At 51.1% G+C, this 25,409-nt stretch overlaps 1 protein-coding gene and 1 pseudogene across 2 annotated transcripts in view; one reads left to right on the forward strand and one right to left on the reverse strand.

Moving 5' to 3' along the window:
- Positions 1-13,892: 13,892 nt before the first annotated feature.
- Positions 13,893-25,409, reverse strand: part of UMODL1 (uromodulin like 1) — a 59,992-nt gene continuing 48,475 nt past the window's right edge. For both annotated transcript variants that reach the window (XM_004429625.3, XM_087417818.1), the window contains 5 exons: positions 22,567-22,712; positions 21,788-22,024; positions 21,352-21,511; positions 19,437-19,521; positions 13,893-14,074 (listed from right to left, as the gene is read on the reverse strand). In XM_004429625.3, the coding sequence (XP_004429682.2) occupies positions 13,893-14,074; positions 19,437-19,521; positions 21,352-21,511; positions 21,788-22,024; positions 22,567-22,712 (810 nt within the window). The remainder of the gene's footprint in view (positions 14,075-19,436; positions 19,522-21,351; positions 21,512-21,787; positions 22,025-22,566; positions 22,713-25,409) is intronic.
- Positions 22,832-24,319, forward strand: LOC147913393 (ubiquitin carboxyl-terminal hydrolase 1 pseudogene; annotated as a pseudogene).

The following is a 25,409-nucleotide window of genomic DNA, read 5'->3' on the forward strand; positions in this document are numbered from 1 at the left end:
AAGGCCTGATTTGTAGCATTTGCTGATTCCTGTGGTATAAGTACTCCCGCCAAGGGTGACTTCAAGCTGCCACCAGGATGTCGCTGAACGCAGAGCTGGGAAGATACGTGTGGTAGGCAGTGTTACCTAGGATTCCTGCCATTCAGATATGAAAGAGGTAAGTAACCTTGAGCGTAGATGATGGTAACATGCAGTAAAATAATTAGGAAGTGGTGAGCTTTGAGCATTTGTTAGCTTTGTTTTAATATAATTTATTTAATTGTATGTCTATGTAATTTATTAAAAACAGCTGTTTAACACTCAGCTCTGGAAAGCCAGTACAAGCTGGCCTCAGCTCACCCCTGCAGTAGAGCCTGGACCTTGGAAGGGTAGCCAGTCCGAGTTACGGAGTGAAAGCCGGCCATGGAGGGCACAGCTCTGAACGTGCCTCCCCCAGCTGAAACTGTCTCCCGGTCCCAATCCTGGAACCTGTGAATGTATATTATCTTACATGGCGAAAGGGATTAAGGAAGCAGATGGAATTGAAGTTGCTAATCAGCTGGCCTTAAAACAGGCATTAAAATAATCCTTATTCTGGATTATCCGGGCAGGCCGAAAGTAATCACCAGGATCCTTAAATGTGGCAGAGGGAGACAGAAGAGAAGCTCAGAGTGACATGAAGGGAGAAAGACTCGACCCACCATCCTGCCTTTGAAGAGGGAGGAAGGACCACAAGCCAAGAAATGAGGGCGGCCTCTGGAAGCTGGAAAAGGCCAGAAACAGAGTCTGCCCCGGACCCTCCAGGAGGAACAAGCCCTGCTGACACCCCAATTTGAGCCGAGACTGGTGTCAGACTTCCAGCCTCCAGAAGAGTAAGGTAATACATTTGTGTTGCTTTCAACCACGAAGTTTGTGGTAATTTGTTACAGCAGCAACAGGAAACTAGTACACAACTTGCGTATTTCCATCTCCGGTTCCCTGACCACTGTGAACGCCACGTGGGTAACAGCCGGGGGCCTGGGCTGACCTAGCCGGGGCCTTGGGCAGTCACTTAGCTTCCCTAAAGAGGACTAAGGACGGCAGTTTGATCCCTGCAGGCTGTCATGAGGGTTAGAGAAGGTTGTGAACGTGAGAGTGACGCTCTGCACGGCCGTGAGTGAGCCATGATATCTTTACTGCTGCGGGAACAAGAGGCGGGAAGGGGTGCGTCCTTACGAACCAGCTTCTGTGGGAAGCCTGGTTCTCTTTTTCTAGAAACAGCACTTAGTTGAAAGCTAGCCCACGTCCTCGGGACGAGGAATCCTGTGCTTTGTTTCCCAACAGATGCGGCTGCAGAATCTGCCTGCTGCCTGACCGTGGCGTGGCCCTGTGCCAGCGGGGTCGGTGGTGTGTTTGTCTGTCTTTGTCCTTTAATGACTTGGGAGAAAGCCGTCGCTGGACGTTATGTCCTTCAAACAGATTAGCAGAGCAGAAAATGCCCCTTTGCTCGGCCACAGCTGGACCGGGAGTGTCAGGCCCCACCCCCAGCCTTCCCAGTCCAGAGTCCACATCTCGGGTTTCCAGTTGCTGGCTCATGTGGAGGTGCCTGCCTCCAGCCTGGCGAGTGTTCTCACCTGAGAGCAGGTGGAGGGAGGTGGGGCAGGGGTCAGTGCCGTCAGCGGCTGGGACAGGGACGAGCATATTGCATTTTACAAATGCATGCGGAATACACATCAGGAAACAGGATGACTAGTTCATGTCTCTGAGGTTCCCCCCACACCCCCTCAACAGACCTCATCCTTCACCATCTAGCTGAGCCAGACGTCCCGAAGTCCTTCCAGATTCAGAGGTGTGGGCCTCAGAGTCAGAAAAATCCACCGAATGGACTTGCTGCCCCAGAGCAGACTGAGGGCAAAGTCGGGAGCTGGGGTGCCAGGATCCTCTTTCTGCGTCCTGCCCCTCCCCCCGCCTGCCTGCTGCCTCCCCCTCTCCAGTCTCATCAGCATGCCCCGACAGATCCCTGCTGGGAGGGGTGGGCGGAGGACAAGCCCCTTGACCCCGAGTGTGAGGGGCTGGGAGCTGGGGCTGCCTCTGCACCAGCTGGCCAGGGAATGGTTTTCCCCAGGGAAGTTCAGGCCTCAGGGAGAAGACGAGGCTGTATTTGGAGAGGCGGAGGGCTGGGCAGCGCTGCCCGAGCTGCTGGACTGTCTGACATTTGGGGCAGGGTTAGAGGTGTGACAGGGTTAGAGGTGTGCACACGGGACCCCATGCACAGTGTCCGCGTCATCCAGAATCACAGGGACACCCATGGCCTCTCATTTCTTCAGCCTGTGGAGGGTGCAGAGGCTCACCGCGGAAGAGGAGAGAAACGTCTTCTGGTGGCTCTGTCATGGGGCAGGTGGCTACCGCGTGCTGTGGGATTCTAATTACAGGGCAGCCAGGAGGGAAACCTCAAACCAGCCATTTCTCAAAGTGCCGAGTGCATGTGGGATGTCGGAGGAGAGAGAATGCTCGGGCTTGAAGGGTCTCTGGTCAGAATTGGGCAGGGAAGATCTGGCCAAGCAGCGGCCCCAGCAGGGCCGGGCCAGGTCCCAGGGCACGTGCCCCCTGCCTGCTTACGCTGGAGACAGGCTCTCGGCCCCCACCAGCCCCCTATCCTTGGCAATTTCCTGCTCTGACCTGAGTTCTGGCTTCTGCCTGGCCCATCCTCCCCACTGGGTCATAAGTCCTCAGGGGCAAAGCAGTGTCTATTCCTCTTTCTCTCCCCAGAATATCTGTCTTTGCTTTGCATAGAGTAGGTACTCAAGTATTTACTTCATCTGAAGCTCCACTATTTACTCCAGAGCGGCCCCGTGAAGACCAATCCATGGATCGGGGCCTCAGAGTGGGACCTCCGATTCCAGTCTTCGGCAGCATTTATGACCCACGCCAACCTGAGCCACCCGGAGCAATGAGGGTCTGTCTTGCATTTCGAAGTCTGCAAAGATTTCAGCCGTGCTCGGAGCTCTGTGGGAGGTCATCTGAAGCTTGGAAAAAACGCGGATAAAAAATGAGGCTACCTCCAGTTTATTGACTCAGAGCTCTGCGGATGGGGAATCTGCAATACAACCCCCCCAACACACAAACACAGTGGTTCTGATGCTTGTGACAGTTTGCGAAGACCCTTCTCAGGTCAAGTCGTGCTCAGAGTGCTCCTGTGTCATCCCACACAAAAGATGAGGATGCTGGGCCGGACCCCTGCCCAAGGAGTCTGACTGAGATACAGCCTGAGTGCTCCCCCCACCAGACTCAGACCCAGGAAAGGCTTCCTCCCGCCTGCCCGCCCGGCGCCTCCAGGAAAGCCAAGCTCCCTGCCCTGCACCCAGGTTCAAGTTCTCAGTCTCCATGGCGTCTGTAAGAACGCTTCACGGGAAGGAACATGAGTGCCCTGCGCTTTTCTCCAGGCCTCCCTCAGGCCAACCTCGTCCCTCTCCCCCGATGACCACCAAGGGACACTGACGGTGAGCACCTCTCGGCTCGGCCCTGGTGGGTGCAGCCTCCCAGTGACCAGCCTCTTGCCTCTCCCTCTGTCTGTTCATTGGAGGCCACAGAACCTTCTGGACTGCATTGGATGAGAAGGGCAAAGCCACAGGAAGAAGGCTGTGGGATCTCATTGTCTGGATTTTCTAAATATTCTCAGAATTTTCATAAAACATTTCTTCTAATGCTACCAACCCCACCTGAGCCCACACAGACAATGTGCGCCTACATGGACCTAAACCTCGGACCAGCCATTGGCTGTGCCCTGGGCGCCTCTCTCCTCCCAGGATCACGATCTCTTCATGCCTAGGGAGTGAGAGGTTCTCTCTGCTCCCTCTGTCATGTTCCCTGTCCCATCGCGTCTCTGCCCCACATGTTTAACGCCCTCCCACATCCATCTCCTGGCAGAGGGTGTAAGGGACTCAACGTTGCATCTTAGTGTAGACATCTTAGGTGCCCGAACTCAGATCCACTCCCAGAGGCTCTCTTACACCTCTGTCTCACCTAAACTCACCTGGATGTGACGTGGCCGGGTCCTATTCATACCTTTCACAACGCAGCACCAAAACTCGTGGAGATGTGTGTTGTCGATGATTCGGGCGTACTTTTCCACTGAAAATTCTGTATGCTAATTATATTGCCTCTCCCTCTTGGTTCTTTGGGGTTTTGTTATTGTTCTTCTTTCTCTCTCTCTTTTTTTCTCTTTAATCACAAAATCCACAGAGAGCAGACTAGACTTAGCCGGTGAACTTTGCCATACTTGTGCTTCCTGGCACCAACTTTTTGAGAAAGAAACCCAAATAGATGGTGGGCCCGGCCGCGGGGAAGGAAGCCTGGCTGTGCTGTGCTCGGGACTCTGGCCCCATGTCCTAGATGGTCAAAGCTTGGGCCCAGGGGGCCGGACGTGGCCACAGAGACCACCTGGGACTTCAAAGGTTATGAAACGGGACAGACATCCTGCAGGAAGATGGCAAATACTGGTCACCAGAGGCTGTGATGGTTTTTGATCTGATCGCTTCCTGCTTGAATCAAACGCCTGCACGAACGTATGGACCCCCCACATCCGCCTGAGGTTGTTCTGCCCAGTGCTGAAACACTCAAGTCACTATGGTTACCAAAATGTTTATTTCGCTGAACCGATGGCAATTTCTGCTCCTTTAAAAAGAATGTTTATAAACACTTTGAGAGATGTGCAAAATACGACGCAGCCAAAACCACTGAGGGCGCCTCTCCCTGACTGCAAGCTCTCGTCGCCCCTCCGGCCGGTGCTGGTCGTTTTCCCCAGCCCTGCCTGGGTCTCAGGGTGATGTCTCTGCTCTATGAGGACATCAGAGCTGGAGGCAGGGAGGGGTACTCAGAGGGGTCCTCAGGCACCCTGACACTCTCTCCTTTCCAGACCACAGTCCTCGTGCAGCAAAGGGTTAACTCAGCGGGATCAGGATGTCCAAACCCTGCACTTTCCAAAAACGGGCCAGTTCTTGCTGGGTCCTGGGAATGTCCAACCTGATAAGGTGTCTCTGTACACCTGGGGCCATGCGCCCTGCCTGATAGTTCATGCCAATGGTGGGATTTATGCAGGGGCCATGGGCCGAGCACATCAGTGTGACGTTGAGTGGGGGAGCTGGGGTCTGAGTAGTTCAGATCATTCTGCGTTTGTGTTTTAAAGTGTTTGCAATGTTTAAGAGAAAGAGGCACCCACAGCAGAGCTTTTTCTAGCTGATCCCTCAGAATAGCTGATTCTAGTTTAAAATGTGCTGCTGCTTATGGGCTGGTGAATCCACGTTGAAGGTGTAAGAGAAATGCACGCAACATATAAACAGAATCGGAATATCCACTAGAAGCTGCGAGCACCGTGTTTCTAAGTTCGGTTTTCTTCTCTAGAGTTCTCCAAAGTATGGGCTACAAGGTTGAAGCACCTTAGGAAGAAATCAAGTAGATTAAATTTGTAAATATTGTTTAAAATGTCCGACAGAATTTAATTATCCCGATTGCTTGGTTACAAGGGTTTTTATCACTTGACTTTACCAAACTCAGGAGGTTCCCTTGAAGGTGACTGTTAGAAATTCCCAGACGTATGCAAAATAAATAAACAAGATTCATAAGTTGAATCACTTGAGGAAAATAAATTGTCTTTTAAAAATAAACTTCTGTAAATTATGTATTAATTTTCAGGTAGAGGTGAAGGTGTTCTCTGTGCACAGTGGCCTTCGGGACACCACAGTCCCCTGCCGGGCACGGGTCAGCCCCAGGCAGGTGCAGGGCAGGTGCAGAGCCAGCAAACCTCAGGAGCTGAAAGCCAAGAAGCCAGGGCAAAGGGAGGACAAGACCGAGCAGTGACCTTGATCCTGAGGCCCCCTCTCCCCCAGCCTCCATCTCAGCCCCTTCCCACCGGCAGGAGTCAGCCCGGCTGGGGCAAGGCAGGAAAGGAGGCACCAGCGGAGAGGACCCTGCACGCTTGGAGGCATCACTGTCTTTTCCATACCCGACACCTGCCCGCTTCCAGGTGGGGGGGTGGGAAGTGGGCGAAAGCTCTGTGCGGACCTGAGAAGCCGGGTCATCCTCCCGGTCATCCAGGCACCTGGGGCTGTCCAGAGACAGTCCCTGGTCCTGCTGCTGCGAGGAGGAAACAGCAGGATCAGCTTCCGTAATGAACTAGCTGCCGAGAAGGCTCCTGGAGGATGCAACGGGGTCCTTGGTGCCAGCCCCTGTGAATCTAAAGGGCTATATGAGCCTTCCTGGGAGAGAGAAAGGGAGCCCCCTGGATGTGACCTCTTGCTGTGAGCTGGCCAGGCCCCCAAGAGGACGGAGGGCTTCTGTCAGAGACTGGATTCAGACACGGCGTGCGCTGCTGGGGTGGGGAAGACCGACTGGAGGACGTTAGGTTGTCGTGGTTCTGGATCAAGTGAGCGGTGGAGAGAACAGGAGAGAGGCCTGCCCTCGGCAAAGAGCTGACCTTCTCCGAGAAAGGCCGATTCGCTCCGGGTGCTGCGTGAGCCAATTCCTTCCTGAGGGAGGGTGAGCCGGCCGGGCCAGGGGGTGTGAGGCAGCTCCAGAGCACAGTGGGGGACAAAGGGAGCCAGCGCCACGCCAGCCACCACGGTGATGCGGCCTCGTAGCTGGTATGAGCAGCAAGGTGCCCCTCCCTCTTCAGCCAGGGCTCCAGGGCTGGCTTCCTCCCCGGGCCGCCCATCTCCATGACCAGGGCTCCCCACTGGGGCCAGGTGACTGGGGGTCCCAGGAGAGGAAGTCCCAGCAGGGATGGCCCCCGATGGCCAGCTCAGAGAGAGACTGGGGATTGTTGTTGGGAGGGTTCCGTCCCATGGTTTTGTAAGGTCACACCGGGTGGTGACCCCCCCAACCCCGCCCAGGCCCACCCTGGGGGGGCCGACCTGTACCCAGCCCCGCCTGGGGGGCCAGGCATCCCAGTCACCCCGTGTCATGTCTTTAATATTCTCCACCGCTGCCCTGCATCATCGAAACTTCTCTTTGCAGAGAAAGGAAGTGAAGGTCAAGGTCACGGCATGGCCAGGCCTGGGGTGGAGGCCCAGTCCACCACGGAGCCAAGCGGCTGAGAGGTCACAGCACACCCGTGCGGCCTTGTTCAGCCAGCCTTTCTCACGTGTGTTAGAACACAAACCCTCTTCTCCCTAAACAGCCAACAATGCCCGTGGAACTTGCACTTTGCAGTCCCGGCTTTGGGAAATGGTGCGATGGCCGTGGCTGTGGACAGCCCTGGGCTGAGGTCCAGCTCCTGCACTTACTGTTTAATTGAGGGAAGTTGTCAATGTCTCAGGGTCTCCGTTTTCTTCCTGCGGCCTGGGGATGCTGACGCTTGCCTCCCAAGACGGCCGCACTGAGAAATGGGCGTGTGGGTCCAGCTCCCAGCCCTCGGGGGCTCGTGGTGAGCATTCTGCAAGCACCATCATTGCCCGACTCTGACGATGAGTGCCAGAGGCCCGACCCTAAAAGTACGTGACTTCCTCTGCGTCTCTCTCAGCTGCCAACGGCAGAGCTCAAAAGATAACTCAGGTAGACCACCCCAGGCTCTCCCAGAGCCCCCCGGCACATACCCCTCAACCTCTGCCCCGCCTCCATCCTTGGGGGCCCTTCTAAGTGGGAATCAGAGCCCTTCCTGCGGGAACAACCCAATAAGAAGGTGTCGCTTGCCCTCTAAGAGCATTCTCGAGGAATTATTTGACAAGGCTGGGGTATTCTTCCCTGGTTCCCAGAAAACATCCTGGGAGATAGAGCCCACGGACCTGGAGCCGGGCCAGCCCAGAGCGAGGCAGAGAAGCAAACATCAATACAGACTCATTCAAAACATCTCGAGCCTCTCCTCCTTGCCCGGGCCTGGGCAGTGTGACCCTGAAACATGGAGCCATCTCTTTCCTGGGTGTGTTGGTTTCCCATGGCCTCCAGCTGGCTGAAACTGGCCAGCATGATGCCATCCCCCTCGATGGAAGTGGCTCCAGGGCAGGCCCGTGCCCAGGCCTCAGCGGTCGGCTCAGGACACCCTCCTGGCCGGAGTGATTGGCTCAGGGCTGGGGACACAACCCAGCTTGTTTCAACCAAGAGATTGTCTCAGCCACTTTGATCAATAATTGGGGAAGACACCTTCTTTCTCCTGCTAGACCTGTGTGAAGGAACACTGATTACTGCTCACAGCTATGGGGGGACTAGGAGGGAACTTGTGGTTGAAGCTGAGACCACGGAAGGAGAGCAAAAAGATGGAGAAAACTTGGGTCCTGGAGAACTGCAGGAGCAAGCTTTGCCTGCAGCCCACCCTGCCTTGGACTTTTTATTTGCAAGAGGTCAAAAATTGTCTTTATTGTTAAAGCCTGTTGGAGTCGGTGTTTCCATCACTTGTAGCCCAAAGCTCCCTAACCAACACTAGTACCCTCCCCACTTCACAGGCGAAGAAACTGAGGCTCAGAGAATGGTGACATGCCCTGCATAGCAGAGCTGGGCCTCTAATGTCGACACCACCCTCATTCCCACAGTCACACGGTACCTTGTGGGGTGGAAACTCTAGATATTTCCCGGGTTAAGGAACCCCCCAAGCGGAACCCTTACCATCACTTTCTTCCATCATAGTCACTTTGGTGTCCAGGATCTCCCAAACTGAGACTCTGAAGTCCCCGATGATGGGAATGCCCCTTCCCCACCCAACCAAGGTCCGACGTCTGCAGTCGTGGGGCCACCCTGCAGGCCATGGTTCCCCTCCACGCCTGCCTGCCTCCCTCCCTGCCTGCCCATAAAACTTCCCCAGCCCTTAGACCCACCAAGATGCTGACAGGTGTGCAGGCCGAGAGCACTAACACTCTGCGACACAAACGCTCTCCTCCTCTAGTTGCCAGATCTCCGGCTCTGCTCAAACCTGAGAACCCGCTGCAAGAGCTGCCCCCTCCCGTAGACCTTCTTCAGGGAAGCCGGCCACGCACGGTCATTCCCAGGGGGTCCCATTGCACATAGACAGTTTCCTGCTGTGGCTGCCCTTTTCCTCCCAGAAGCAGAGAGGGAGGGGAAAGAAGGCCTCTCCCTCCCTCGGGGAGTCGGGTGGGAAAGCAGAGTCCACCAGGCTTTGCCACAAGCCCCACTGGCCAGCGCATCTAACAATTCCTTGTTCTGAAGGTGCCGGTCTGTTCCTGAAAGCCCGGAGTCGTTTCCTGAGCTGTTTCCAGGGCCCCCAGGGCCCCACCTCAGTAGACGCCTGTCCTGAGACCCCAAGCCCCACAGAAGGATTTCAGATTCCCCTTTGTTTGCAGGTAAGAGGCTCAAATCTTGCGAAAGAAACATGAGAAGCAGGGCTGGGGTTGCTGCGGGAACGAGGGGACCTCCCGCCCTGGTCTGCAGCGCCACCTGGTGGTCAATATGGGGCGGTGCAGCCTGATCCAGAGGGCGCGGGGAAGCACAGGTGACTCTCGTCTCCATCAGACCCTCCACTCCAGAGGGGATCACAGCCTGGGATGCTGGGCCAGGAAGACTTGGGGCTTGGGCAGTGTCTGAATGTGAGAACTGCCAGGGACCCAGGACCTCAGCAGACCTAGGCTCACCAGCCTCGGAGAGCACCCAGGCAGTCTCTCCATATCTCCTCAAAGGCCATCCCTCCCGTTTCTCAACAGTAAACCAACCAGGTCTTCCCTGGAGTAGCAGGAAGAGCCTGAACTAGGAGGGAGAAGGTCTGGGTTTCCATTCTGAGCTGCTTGGACCAGTAATTTAAAATTTTGGCCTCAGTTTGCTTATCTGCAAAGGAAAGGGACCCTGGATCCCTCTTTCTCCTTCTGTTTCAATATGTTTTGGATTTAATTCCTTGAGCCAAAAGGAATTTAATGCAATTCCTTGAGCCAAAAGGAATTTAATGCAATTCCTTGAGCAGAAAGAGCCTAGGATTAGAGGATTTCAACTACAAGCAATACACAGACTGGGTATATTCCTACACGGCAGCCTGACATAGCAGCATCCCAGAACCCTCCAGTAGAAGTACCACATGCACATGTGCACATGCAAGCCCACATGCACACGCGTGCATCATTCTGTTTCTCTCTCTCCCTCCCTCCTTGGCCTCCTTGACTTTACTACATGTAGTATCTACAGGGGCTTTTCTCCAGATGATTTTTAATTCTTGAGTACCTCATTCTTTTTGTCTTCCTAACATCAGCATAAGAAGTGGAACTCAATATACATTCCTTGGTTAGATGGATGGATGGATGAATGAATGAATGATCAGATGGATGGAGAGATGCTTGGGTGGATGGATGGATGGGTGGAGAGATGCTTGGGTGGATGGATGGATGGGTGGGTGGATGGATGGATGGATGGATGGATGGATGGATGGATGGATGGTTGAGTGGGCAGGTGGATGGATGAATGGATGGGTGGATGGATGAATGGATGGGTAGATGAGTGGTTGAGTGGATGGGTGGATGGATGGTTGAGTGGATGCATGGATGTGTGGATTCACGGTTGAGTGGATGGATGGATGGATGGATGGATGGATGGATGGATGGATGGATGGATGGGTGGGTGGATGGTTGAGTAGATAGATGGATGGATGGATGAGTGAGTGGATGGATGGATGGATGGATGGTTGAGTGGATGGATGGGTGAGTGGAGAGGAGAATGGGTGGAAGGTTAGATGAGTGGATGGATGGGCCAGGTCAGAAGTACCTCACAGCACACATGTGCTTGTCCCTCTCAGCACTTATCATGGTTCCGACCATCTATTGATTTGGGTGTCCTTCTTCCCCACAACACCATGTGCTCTACGAGGGCAGGGCTCAGTCTGCCTCTCTCCCAATTTCATCGGCAGCACTGAGCCCAGGGCCTGGTGCACAGTGTGTGTTCAGGAAATATTTGTCATAGAAGAGACTGGGGTAGGGGAGGGAAGAATAGGGGAGACCAAATTTTCATTATTACAGAAAACACAAATGAATGGGAACAGCATTTATTGAGATTACGTGAAAACTGTAGATGGAGTTTTAAAGATGGAGTTTTAAAATGCATGTCAACTACTTTATCTGAAATCCAAAGAGCCGCACAGTCATGGGGCAAAAACCTGGATTTATTGAATGGTTATTGTCGCTTCTTCAGGAAAAGTAAGTGATAGGTCCTGAGCTGATATCAGAACAAATGGATGCAGCTCAAGAAGAGCCAGAGACGCCTTCTTGGTCTGCCCAGAATGCACAGCACAGCACCCAGCCCTCAGTGGATGCTCAGGGAGCATGTGATGTGAACTGAACCAAGCAGAGCAGCCAGCACAGCCACGTTTCAATGTCATATGCAATTTATTCTACTTGTTCAAAATCGGTTATCCACAGTATTACATATTGCAATTCTTTACTGACTCTGAGAATATCCAATAAATAGAAATACTCACATATCCCGAATGTTCTGTATTAATAGCAGTTAATGTTATTTAACAAATTAATCTCATGAATTAAAAATTAAGACTATATTATAATTCTGTCCAAGTTCATTAAGTGAAAACACTGTACTTTCAAGTGTTAGCTATCAAATACGATTCAATTTGTTTTAAGTAAAGTAAAAAGCATTAACTGTTAACATGGTGTAATGGAGAAAATTCTAGACTAAAATACTTCAATTCTAGACCCATTTCCTCTTTAATTCATTTCATGACATTATTTAAATAACTCCCTCATTCCTTCTCTGGTTTCCCATTGTGTAGTAGGTACCCAGTACCTCCCCAGTGGTAAGATCATTTTTTTAAAAGGCTGTGAAAATGCTTGGAAAAATATAAAATAGTGATATATATATATATGTATACGTATATTATGTTATTTCTACTTATCATAAAGATTTTCGTATTAATTGAATGCCTTTGAGTCACTGCTGTGTAAAAGTGAAAGAGCATGCATGTCTACTGAAAACAACATTAGCAATATATTTATGACTGACCTATTTTTAAAAGAACTTATGTGCACTATCAAATATCTTCAAAAATGTGAAATATTATGTATTTGATAGAGTGTCAAATGAAAGGATGGATGGATGGATGGATGGATGGATGGGTGAATGAATATGAAGATGGATGGATGAATGACTGGAAGGATTGATGGATGGGTGGGTAGACGGATGGATGGATGGATGGATGGATGGATGAGTGGATGGATGGATGGGTGGGTGGATGGATGGTGGATGGATGGATGGATGGATGGATGGGTAGATGGATGGATGGGTGGATGGAGGGACGGACGGATGAATAGAAAGATGGATGGATGAATGACTGGAAGGATTGATGGATGGATGGATGGATGGATGGATGGATGGATGGATGGATGGATGGATGGTTATTGGGTGGTAAGTGATAGATGTCAATGGTGAGCAAAACCAGAAAGGGCCATTTGGACCAGTTAGGATGGTAAAGAGTCTGGGAGCTCTGGGGTGTGGAGGTGATTTGGGTGATGGCAGGGCTGCCTTTGTGCTTGGTGTGAAGATCCCTGTGTCTGGAGCTCTGGGCATCCCCGGCACCCTGCCCACTTCTCCAGCAGCTCCTCTCACTCGCCTGGAGACGTTGCTTGCCTGACAACTATGCAGACAACTGGCTTCCTGGCAGCAGGCAGAGGCTGTGTTTCCATCATCTCTGGGGCTCATCCGAGCTCTGGATGTGGGACAGAGGAGGCTCCCATCAATGCTTGATAAATTAAGAACTGAGCTCAATTCATGGCTACCTGCATGGAGAAGGAGGTCGTCTGGGTCAGTTTGCATGCAGGAAAGGAGAGATTCATGCAGAAAAACCCCGGGGAGTGTGGGTAGTGAAGGGCTACCACCAACCCTGAGGACGGGCCTTCTATTCTGCTGGACAGTGAGAGTTTGTACCCCAAATATAAGGGCAGCCACTCCCAGAAGGCACAGAGGAGTGGGATCCGCAGTGGCTGTGGCCTGGTTGGGTGAGGGAACCCCTTAGGAGGTGAGAGGTGCAGAGAAAGAAGCACAGGTGGGGGGCGGAACCCAGGACACCTTGTCATAGCCCCGGGGCCCAGGGCCAATCTCAGGCTGCTCTGTCCCTCCCTGCCCACCTCTGGCAGCGTTTGGAGGCAGCAATCACGAAAAGCTGCCAAACGTGGCCCGTGATCATTTCTTTTCTTCTTCTTTTTAATCTCAAACCTTTACAAAAACAACCGTCTTGGCATTTCCCACAGTATTGTCAGGTTTATACGAGCAATACTGCACTCTAAAACGCGTGTGGTTCATCCGTGGTGAGCTACATTCAGGCCCAGAAAGAAGTCCACACGCTTCTCAGACAGCTCAGAAAAGCATCTTCACACTCGAGGTTCAAATGTTTAAAATCACGGATGCTGGTTAGAGCAGTGCAGTGACGTGTGCCCATTACAGCACCCAGGACACCAGCGATGGGTGGCAGAGAGGACGAGGTTTCCGGGACATGGGACTGAGAATAATCATTGGGATCACTCAGCCCTGAAGGTGCCAGATGCCGTGTCAGGGCCCTTCATGCGTTTCCTCGTCTGATTCTCACAAGCCCTCTGTGCGGTGGTACTGCTATCACACACCCGCTTCTGCAAATGAGCCCCAAGGGCTCAGGGCCTCGCCCAGGACCGCCCATAAGCGGAGGGGGAGATCTGGGATTTGAGGGGCCGCGGGGGCCCGCTCTCACCCTGCTGCACTGCCACTGGTTCCGTGGGGCCCGTGGTTGGGTAAATCAATAGAATCCTGTTGCTAACCCACTAATCGTCCGTGTCCCCCTCTCTGACTGTTCCTGGTTGCTTTTCAGGAGGGAAGGATGCATCTCCACTGGGGGTACGAAATGCTGACACCCACAAATCTACTCTTTGCCAAAGCTGCCAGGACGCACGGTGCGGTCACCGTCGGTGGCGAAGGCAGGATGTGTGCGTCAGACGCGGCTGGTTCCTCACCCACCTTCAGGGCTGTGGGGCCTCCTATTCGTAGAACACCTGGTAGCTGAAGTTATCCGACTGGGCTCTGACGTTGTACTTGCCGGTCATTCTCTGGTAGCGCACGACGAGCAGGGCGGCTGCCCCTGTCACCAGGGCAAAGACAGCCACCACGATGAGGACGAGGTACCCAGCTCCCAGGCCTGGTTCCGCACGTGGAGTCTTGCCTGCAGGGGACAAGGCAGGCACAAGGTGGGAGGTCTGCCCGCACCCGGAGGAACACGTCTCCATGGGCCTGGTACAGCCTGTGGTCCCAGCATCGGAACGTTGTTGTGAGTGTGGAGCGGAGGGCTCAGGACAGAATCCCCAGTACAGCAAGCTCTCCACACGTGGCTGCTTCATAACATTGTTATCTGGATGTGACAGATCTGAAGCACCATGGCAGTGAGGCCCCGAGGGTGTTCCCGTGTACCTGTGGGTTCCCAAAGGTGACAAGACAGGTGTCCCAAGCCTGGGAGAGCGCAGCAGCCAGGACAACTCAGCACGACAAGTGTTCTGGCCGAGATGGGGAGGCCGTGTGGGAGCAGCAGGCCCTCCAAGGGGAGGTGAGGAGCTCAGCTGGACTCCCCACATGGAGACACACTGGGCCTGCACATTCTACAGCACAGAGGAGCAAGGGGGCAATAAAACACAGGACAGCGTGGACCCAAAAGAGTCGGAAATAGGGACTCAAATAAATACACGTACACTATGTTCATAGCAGCATTATTCACAACAGCCAAAAGGTGGAAACAATCCAAGTGTCCATCTGTGGATGATGGATAAACAAATTGTACTCTATCCCCACAATGGAATATTATTCAGCCATAAAAAGGAATGGAGTTCTGATATACACTACGACATGGATGAACCTTGAAAACATCATGCTGAGTGAAAGAAGCCAGCACAAAAGACCACACAGAGCATGATCCTATTTATAGGATCTAAGGATATAAGACCTATCCGGAATAGGAAAAACCAGAGACAGATAGCGGACCTTTCTTGCTTTGGGGAACTGGAGGAAGGGGATGGGGAGTGAATCCTAATGGGTACAGAGTTGCTTTTGGGGTGATGAAAATGTTTTGAAACTAGATAGAGGTGGTGGTTGTACAACGTTGTGAATGTGCTAAATGCCGCTGAATTGTTTATTTTTAAATGGTTAACTTACGTTAGGTGAATTTCACCTCAGTTACCACAGGGGAAAACTGTGCCGCCTGAGAAAGGAGGAGGCCACCAGCCGGCCCTCTGGCCTACCCCCGTCCCCCAGGGGAGAGACCTGCCCACCTCCAGGAAGAAGGCAGGTGCAGTGGAGCACAGCGTGAGTGGGGGTGACATGCTACAGAGCACAGCAGGAGGCAAGGTGTATCCGGCATCACGTGCATTTCCCTCCAGTCTCCCTGCATCTCAGGGTGTCCACCTCCGCTTATCAGGAAGGTCTGGTTAGGAAAGAACCTTCCTGGGCTACAATGGGCACTCGAGATCCTGTTTCCCTGGGCGGTTGCCCAAGTGGACGCTACCCTGGGTCTCCCAGGGCGTGGCACAGGCATGGGCAGTCAGCAAAGCGGTCCAGCGAACAATGGCACTGGGGGCTCCCTCCAGGCTGCCTGGATGGTGAGCCAGCTGTAACCTGGGCAACGCCCTCCTCCAGAGGGAGGGGCACACTGGGATGGGGACACTGGGGACAGTTGCTGGAGCAGCCGCAACCTCCCAAGGAACCTGAGGCACCCAGACTCTGGGCAGCCAGCTTCCCTGACAACTCCTTCATTGCTGGTCTCTAAATCCAGCCTCCAGGTGGCACTATAGTGGGGCCTTCCCTCTCCTCCTCTGCCTCAGGTGAGGGGCCATCCTGTGAGCACAAGCCGGCTGCCCGCACTGAGGATGCTGAAGCAGAAAAACAGAAGAGATGGGCCCCTGCCAGCACCATGGAGCCCAGACCAGCCCCAGACTGCCAGCTCCGGAGACAAATGACCCCATTTGGTTGTTGCCTCTCCGGCTGAGTCTCTTTCACCTGCAGCCAAATTCTCCTAACCGACCCACTGACTCAGGGCTGCTCCAAGTGGGGTCCACATGCCAGGGGTGTCCACTGACTGGTCACCCTTGTCCAGGACCGTTACTGGTCCACATGAGATAGTTACGAACGGAGAGTGAGCATGTGTCGCAATGTGACCTGTCCCATCTGTGAGGGTGTCTCCCTGAACAGGGCATCTACCTGTCCAGGTGAGACCACTCATGTGGCATATGAGCTGTGTGCTGGTCATGCACAGTTGGACCACCTGTCAGTCTGTGATGGGTCAGAAATTTAAATAAAAAACAACTGGCCCTCCACTAGGATAGCTTGAGCAGCCCACACCCACGTGCAGGGCGGTGACGATGATCGCCTCAGGGGATGCACACATAGTCCTTTTGCAAAGATGCTGACCTGTCACTGCTTCTGTGAAGGGAACACAGCTCGTGAGGGAAAGTGATGGAGGATCTGCTGTCATGCGTATAATCCAGGAGCAGGGAAATGGCCCCTTCCAGGGGTCTGAGTCCCAGCCCAGCCGCTATCTGGGGACCCCTAGGGTCCTCACTTCTGAGCAGCCTCAGTAATTGTTCCAGACCCTTCCTGTTGGGACATTTGAGCATCCCATGGACATTGGCGTCAAACTTTCTCTAACTCTTCATGCAGAGAAACTCTAATGAATGAGAAATGATGAGTTATCTCAATATGATGAGCGTGGGTGCACGGTGGCAGGGGTAGAGCGTGGACGCACGGTGGGAGGGGGCAGAGCATGGTGTGCACAGTGGGAGGGGGCAGAGACAAGATCCTGAAGGGACTTGTCTGCCAGCCTCTTCTCCCTCTGCAGTCTCCAACAGTCTTTCTGTTAATATACACTATTAAAATGCAGTCAAGTCCCCACCAATTGGGAGATTCCATGTTTCTAAATGATTTTTCTGTATATTTGTATGACACAGTTATGGAGCAAACAAAAGCTAATAATACAGTAAGAAAGAATGATGAACAAAGTAAATAATTATAATCCTTATTATTGAATCTAACCATGTACACCCTAATATATTTGGTGTTCTCTGCAATCGCTACATTAGCACAGTGCTCTGCCAGTTACAGAGGATAACTAACACTTATCCAGCAATTTCTATAGACAAGGCTCTGTATGAAGTAGGAACTATTATTATTATTATTATTATTATTATTATTATTATTATTACCATTTTATAGATGAGGGAAATGAGGCACAATGTAGCAGACCCAAAGTCAGTGCCAGGTTTTGAATCCAGGCAGCCTAGTTCCAGCATCACATATCTTAGTCTCACAAAGGATTGTTATTTACTGTCATCTTATTAGGCATTCACAACAACCTTGTAAGGTATGTACAGCAGTTGTTATAACTCCTATGTTGCAGAGAAAAATCAGAGTTCTTGACACATAGCCGACAGATGAAATAATGAATAAGTGGGTGTATGGAGGAATGATGGAGGCATGGATGGATGGATGGATGGATAGAGGGGGAGGTGGGTGGATGAATGGATGGATTAGTGGATGGATGGAGGAATGATGGATGCATGGATGGATGGATGGATGGATGGATAGATAGAGGGGAGGTGGGTGGATGAATGGATGGATGAGTGGATGGATGGAGGAATGATGGATGCATGGATGGATGGATGGATGGATGGATAGATAGAGGGGGAGGTGGGTGGATGAATGAATAGATGAGTGGATGGATGGAGGAATGATGGATGGATGGATAGGATTCAGAAGATTCAGTAAGTTTCTGCAAGACCTCGTGGCTCATAAGTACAAGAGCCTATATTCAAGCTCAGGTCTCCTAACTCCAAGCCCAGTGCTTTTTCCGCTCTATTTTTGACATTTTCTGTAATATCTATGAATAGATAGAAGATTCCATTTCTATAAATGAGAATGAAACTCATATATATTCTATTTCATATTAGGGCCCCCATGCAAGTTCTCCTCAGAAATTTAAGAAAATGAAAGACGTCAGAAAAGCATGCTGTCCCAGGGCTGAGGCCAGCAATCACCTGAGGACCGGTGCACACACCATGGCCTAGAACCCAGCTCCAGAGACTCTGAGTTAGTGGGCATGGGGTGTGGCCTGGGATCTGTGATTTTTTAAATTTCCCAAATGCTTTGAATGAGAACCCAGCAGTTGAGAATCACTGGCCAAGCAGCCCTCTCTCCTCCTGTTGCCCAGCTTCCTTCCAAAGTCCTGATCAGCACTCACATCCCAGCTCATACCTAGCATCCAAAACCCAGAAGTTCTTGTACAGGGAAATACAGAGAGGCAAGGAGGGCCATCAGAGTTAGGAAGAAAAACAACAAAAAAGGAAAATCAACCAGGCTTAGGTTTAGCTGCAAGAAAGAGAAAAACCCAAAGTACAGTGACAAAGAAAATGGAATTTTATTTCTTTCCAGCATAAAAATTGGATGTCAGAGCCCGGGCTTGGCCCTGCAGCTTTGCTTCACGGTGTCCTTGGGAACCGGGCTCCTTCCAGATCCCGTGCCATGGTCCTCAAGGTTCAAGATGGCGGCTGGCTGCAGCCGTCTCTCCTGCATGTCAGGCCGCAGGATGGGGAAATGACAAAGAAGAAAGGGGTAGAGGATGGGCACCAGGCATTTTTAAGGAGGCCACCACTTAAAAAGTTGTCCCCTGACATTCCTATTTGCATCTCATTCCTATTTGCATCTCATTGGCCAGAACTTACTCACATGGCCGCACTTAGCTGCCAGGTTGGTTGGGAATTACAGTTTTTATTCCTAGTGGCCAGGTGCCAGCTAAAAACTGGGGATTCTATTACTATGGAAGAAGAGGAGGACAGACATTGGGGTACAGCTAGCAGTTTCTGTCTTAATACCCAGAGCACACAATTTCCCCAAACCATTTTTTTTCCCAAAACAATAGGATAGATCTCAAAGAAAATAAAACGTTTTCCTGCAAAATTGATGGGGAGCTTTGAAAATACATGGAATGTAATTGACTTAAGGAAAATTTTATACTGAGGCAGAACAGCAACGCCATTTTTTGCATCTTCTGATTTAGCAGAGCCCAGAATAAAACCGCTTTCTCATGTGCGTGCACACTGGCACATACATGCACTCTGGCACTTACATTAACATACAGAATTTGACCTGGCTGCAGCCTGAGTTCCTTCCTTGTTAACAACCCAGTCAATGTGTTTATCCAGGGTCAAGAAGCTTTACTGGTTTCAGGTGACGCAGCCCAAATATTGCATTATTTAAACATGTGCCAAGTTGCTGAAGCCTCAGCCTTTTCATCTGCAACACGGGGATAATCACAGACCCTCCTTCACAGAGCTTCTGGGAGGAAGAAATCACGTTCTGCGTGTAAAGAAATTAACGCAACGCTGGAAAGTTGGGGCTGTCAATGAGTGTTAGCCATCATTATTTCTACTATTACGAGTCTTGTGGGAAACTCTTCTGAGTTCCATGTGGCTTTTTGGTTCACATGCTGGTGAAATGGAATTGGTTGCATCTTTTCCTCAGTTGTCTAAACCACGTCATCAACTCACCTTCAGCCCGTATGAGGGGTCCCCAGGACGTCTGGTGTGTTATGAATGTCTCACCATTTCTCGGTGACCGAAAGTCATTGCAATTCTGTTGTTTTGGAAGGAGAGAAACTTCAAATTAGTTGAACAATGTTTATGAGAAATTTACTTGCTATCAGAGACGGTACTCTGATTCATACATTTTATCCAGCTGGATGAGCTCAGACGGTGGGGGGTGGGGAGGGCTGGAGGGGCCTGGACTGCCTGGACCACAGGGTTCTGCCAGTTGGGATGGCCCAGTGGGACGGGAGGGAGAGCTGGGCCACAGGAGGGTCAGAGGAAGTGAGGTCCGCGAGAGCAGCGAGATGTAGCAGCCCCGTGAGCTGTCTCCAGTCACTTGCACTGGCACCTTGGCCAAGCGGGGGTCACGTCTCAGTCACAGCTCTCAGAATCACCTTGCGTTCTCCACAGCCTGTTGCTGCCATTCGCTCCTTTCAACCCCTTTGCCTTACAGAAAGGTTCAGTGACATGATGGAATCTGCTTCCTACAGACCTGCTCTGGGTTGCATTCCACCCCCCAAAAAGACGTAGGAGTCCTGACCCCCAGGACCTATGGATGTGATCTTTTTTGGAGATGGGGTCTTTGCAGATGATCAAGTTAAGATGAGGTCATTAGGGTGGGTCCTAATGCAATATGACTGCGTCCTTATACAAAGGGGACGTTTGAACACAGACACAGATATGCACAGAGGAAGATGATGTGAAGAGACACAGGGAGAAGACGGCCGTCTATGAGCCAAGGAGAGAGGATGGAGCAGATACTCCCGCCCAGCTCTCAGAGGGACCCAACTCTGTCAACACCCTGATCTCGGACTTCCAGCCTCCAGAACTTGGAGAGAATCAATTTCTGTTGTTTAAGCCACGTGGTCTGTGGTACTTTGTTAGGGCAGCCCCAGGAAACCATACGACGCCCTCCTAAAGGAACTTGGAAAGAAATACGTAAAGCCACGTGGTAAGGAATTTGGGAACTGGCAGCTCCCTGCAGAGGTAGTTATGGCTGTTAACACTCCTAGCATTTCCGTGGGGCTCATGGGACCAGGTGAGGGCCACCTGCACATTTAAGGGGCAGTCATCAGGACTCTGTGTTCCTTTTGTCCCATTGTTCTGGAAGACCTGCTGTTTGAGAAAAAGTGACATCAACAAAATCGGTGGTCGTTGGGTTTCTTCTCCTCTGCACGTCCCACTGATGCTAGGAGGCTGGTCCCAGGACAGCTGAGGAGTCCTATGAGGATGGGGACAAGCTTACCCCCCAAAGGAGAGAGAACGTGCAGTAGTAACCAGAGGCTAGCAGAGCTCTCAACGCCGTCCTCAGGCCCAGACAACACGTGACAGTCACTTCACATACGTGTCTCTGGTATGAACAGCTTTCAAACCTCAGGCCTGCAAAGCATGTGTCAAATTCAAAAGTTTGAGGAAATGAGAACGTAAAATTATTCATGATCCCAAGATGGAGGACGAACACAGGGAAGGAAAAGAATCTTCGTTAAATATCACAGTGGCTAGGATTCAGTAGTGTTCCATCGATGTTGCTAAAAATAATGCCAAATTAACATTTTTACATTTTTACACCTGAATATGCATTAAACACCTCTCCAGCATCTTGGCAAGGAAGTTCTGACATGACGGTCAGTAGACAGAATGGCCTCAAGAAGCACTTAGGTGAGCCATCCAATTACATCCATCCCCCACCCACGGGCTGTCTGCTGTTGAAACCTCATTTCCCGTCTTTTAGGGACCAAGTCTGTAGGCACCAGTGTCTCCTCCCCGAGGTCGGGCCCCGGAGCCTCCAGAGCCCCAGGCTTCTGATAATGGAGCAACCCTCCTCGTAGCAACGAGGAACGTGAACCCAGACAGAAGTTCAGAACGCCAGAACACCTACTATTTTGCACGTGGTTCCGGGGGATTCCATGCAAATGCGAAGCTTGCAGTGCAGGTAGACGATGGAGTTGTTGATGAAGGAAAAGATTTTCAGCTTAAACTGGGCCTTGGTGGAGTTCCCGTTCTCGATCACGTTCGTGTGTGTATTGGGGATGGGGCAGCTGGAAGGGAGAGAAGGTGACTCATTGGTTATAAGTCCTCCTGTCCTTCTCCCCAGATGAGTTTCCTTATGATACATCTGACTGCACTCGGAGCATCCCCACCAGGCTCCATGGGAGGCAAGGAGGCTAGCTCTCCAATTCCCAAGAGGAGAGAGTCTCTTTAGGGGGCGTTACCTAAAACCCGGGTCCATATCCGTGCGTGACTGGAAGTCAGAATCCCAAAGTGGGCTACCCAGCAAGGGGGCGGTGGCGCCCAGCGCCCACAGGAGCCCCTACCTGTTGTTAATGAAGCCAAACATGACCGGGTCCCTGGCGTTGCTGGACGGCGTGGCCCAGCACTCGGTCAGGACCACCTTGAGGTTGCTCTTCTGTTTGTAGAGCCCCACTTCGATCTTGACGTCGTCGCTGGCAGACACGCTGTAATTGCGAGGTATTGGAGAGTCTCCGATAAATAACTGCATTTTGGTGACAAAATTTCCAGCTCCGTGGAGGTCCTCGATGATGGTGTAAACCCTGCAAGAGGAGCGGTTTGCAGGAGGGTCGCTTCTGTGACGCCTCTCATTCTCAGTCCTCCCCAGAAAGCAACTCCAAAGCAGTGTGGAAATAAAGGAGGAACCCCAGCCCCCCGGGGTGAGAACGAGCAGAGGCTGTTTATTCTCAGCTGGCTATAGCGGGAGTCAGCCCATCACTCACGTCTGGTGGGAACTCAAAGGCGGGCTGAGGAGGGGGCAGCTTCATAGTGGAAAAGGGAGGCTCAGGGGTGCCCTGATGGAGGGGTTGCCATGGGGACACTGTGGGTGGCTCACTAGAAGCAGGGTGTCCTATGTGATTGGTTAGGGAGCATATCTGGCTTTCTCTGGTTGGTCTTAAACTAGAAGCAGTGGTAAAAATTAGGGAAGCTGTCAGTTATACATCAAGTCTTTGCCATTGTCCATTTGTATATGCAGTCTCTCAAAAAGGTCCTCCAGTGATTGAAACCCTAAAGAAACCCCAAAGTGAAGGCTCTCGAGAGGAACGCGAGCTACAGAGAGATGAGGAGAGGCCTCTCCACTCACCCCCACTCCGGGGTGTAGCCCGATGAGGTCAGAAGATCGTTCTGGAAGGCACAGTGGATGGGGCTCAGGATCTTCAGGTGGTGGATGATGCCCTCTGGGGACAGGTCATTCCTCAGCGTGGTCCTCACCACCGTATTCGTCATGTTCTGAACACAAACGGGGTGTGAGTGAGCTCCTGGGCCCCGGCAGGGCCCCCGACACGGCTGCTGACCACAGCTCTAGGTGCAGGGTTGGGGGGTCTTTTCTAAAGTGTATCCCCCAAAACATGAAAACCCCGGTGATTTTTTCCCCAACATAAATGAGCAGAGAGAGTGTCAAGTCCTGACCCCTGCTCACCCATTTCCTATTCTCTTCATTGTAAGAGAACCAGAGACTAACCAGATCAGCTGATACCGAAAATAATGGATCAGATTTCCCCCAAATAACCCCAAGTGCATATCTAACGTGAGTGTGCAAGGCCCTCACTGAAGAAGTCAGGAGTTAAAATGACTTGGTTAAAGTCTATGACTAACCAAACCAGCGTTCTTTCTAAATTCTGTGGTTGGGGAAAGTAGCGACGAGCCCAGGATCCAGAGGGCAACCTAAAGAAAAGGCATGCGATCTTGAACAGGGCTTGGGGAGCATGACACGCAAACATGACCTAGGTTGTGGACTCGAGGCTCCAGGTTAATGTCAGTGGAGTTAAGCCCATAGACAAGGTGGGGATAGGTTTTGAGCTGCAGAGAACTGACTCCAAGGTGAGCGGGTATTAGGGACTGGTTGCTGGGAATGTGAAAGATCAGTGGAAAGAAGAGAAGGTTTGCAGACAGCAGTGCACCAGAACAAAAAGATGGGCTTTCCAAAGCAGAAGAAACTTCTAAAATTTCTCCAGAGCCAAAAATAGAGACAAAGACCCTGAGATGGGCAATTTCACAATTTGGAGAGGGCTGTAGGAGAGGATAAAAATGTCTGTGAAAATTGCCATCATGACACTGAAGCCGAACACAGCCTTTTGTTCGACAAAAGGTCCGAAGTTACAACTATTCATTTGAAGCGCTTTGCCAGCTGGTGGCTTGGAGTGTGGTGGTCAAGGGGGTGGACTGGCCAAGATCAACACCCCTTTACTGACGCCTGCTAAAATGTCACTAGAACAGAGCACAGGGCCCACCGAGGGCAGCTACGGACTCCGCGGTTGCGATGCACAGTGACATCACAATTGGCGGTGGGCGCACTGCTTCTGTTCCAGTCACCCCGACCTTAACCGATTAGAACCAGAGAAGGGAAATTTTGTGTGAAATAGGTAAGCCAGACCAACAAATGAGAAGAAAATTATGCCAACAAAGAAGTGTCGATTAGAGTGGGGGGAAATGCACAGCCAAGTAAAGTTTTGAACAGCAACAACAAAAAAATGTAGAAGCTATTGGACTTCTTGGAGGAGAAAAGAGCAAAGCAGACTGAGCTACAGGGCACAGCTTCTGATTAAAGCTGCCAGCACAGCGTTTGCTGAAAAGGGAACTTCCGAGACTAACAACACTAACGGGACCCGGGAATCTGACAGAAACAAGGACTCCAGTGGGCAAACAGGCATTGACGTCGGTGGGTTTGGGAACAAAATGTCGCATGGAGGGCAAAGCTCAGAGGAGTGTGAGGGGAAATGCTGCTTTCTGATGGTTCTGAAGTGGAAGTCACAGAAGAGAAGGAGGTTCTCAATTCTCTGTCTACTTCTGCAGCTTCGGCATCCACTCCTTCCTTGCTACTTTGTAAGAAACTATAGAGTGAGTGTACTTTCCTTGTGTGAGTATTAAACAGACCTGGACAAACACGGGTGAAGGTAATTGCATCAGAATCTTTAGCTATTGGACATCATTGGTCTCTCTAGGTTTTCATATAGATAGTGAAAACAGAATTATTGAAAACCATATTAATTTCTAGAACTCATTTTCCTTAGTGGAGATGGTGATGCCTTAGCTTCTGGGAACAAACTTGTGTAGGTTCTTAATTGAATTATCCAGAACGGGAGCCTTTAAACACTTGTGAATTTACACCTCCCTTCTGTGTTTGCTTCTTAAAATAAAGGGCTCATATTTGCATATCCATATTATGGAGTAAATTATCTACACGACGCTTACAGCGTCTGCAGTTTTTTTTGGCTAAGAGGCAGAATCTCATTCAGTACATGAAGTTTTATAACAGTCATGAAACCAAATCTCTGACGAGCCATTTTAGAGGCACAAAGTCTAGAACATGCGTGTTCACGATGGTGTCCATTTTGTGCCTTGAATCACTATGGAAAGCATCTCAGGAGACCTGGACAGTCCCCTTCTATCTTCACAAGCATTTTATATGGATTTATGAAGACGACTCTGCACTCTGGTGAATCTTTTGGGGTGTGGACTAGTCTGTATCTCTTCATAGTAAACTCTGCACCATCCCTATATAGGACATCAAACTATATACAGAGGTGTGACCTGAAATTTATATATTAGAGGTGTGACCTTAAATTTAGCTTTTTTAAAAAACTGGGAGGTCAATAAAATGTAAACTACTCAACAAAAAAGAGAGTGAGAAAGAGAGAGACAGAACCTGCCAACTGTACGTAATCCGTTGCATTTGTATAAATAAGTCTCTGTGGGAATCTTAGTTTCTGACAAATGTCAAAAAGTCAAAGAGATCCTGTGGATTCCAGAGCTTGGATGACTCAGAAGAGACGAATTTCCCTTTGCTCTGAATGCACCCTGAACCCCACTGAATTCAATTGCTAAACCAGGTGTTTGTCTAGCTCAGAAAAACAGAGGGAGAGAGCTGACATCTGCAGCCTCGTCTCTGGGCTCCCCCGCCCGACCCCGTAGGAGAGGCTGACTCAC

The sequence above is a fragment of the Ceratotherium simum genome, chromosome 27 (assembly GCF_057802395.1).
Source record: "Ceratotherium simum simum isolate JZ-2026a chromosome 27, ASM5780239v1, whole genome shotgun sequence".
In the NCBI taxonomy this organism is placed as follows: Eukaryota; Metazoa; Chordata; class Mammalia; order Perissodactyla; family Rhinocerotidae; genus Ceratotherium; species Ceratotherium simum.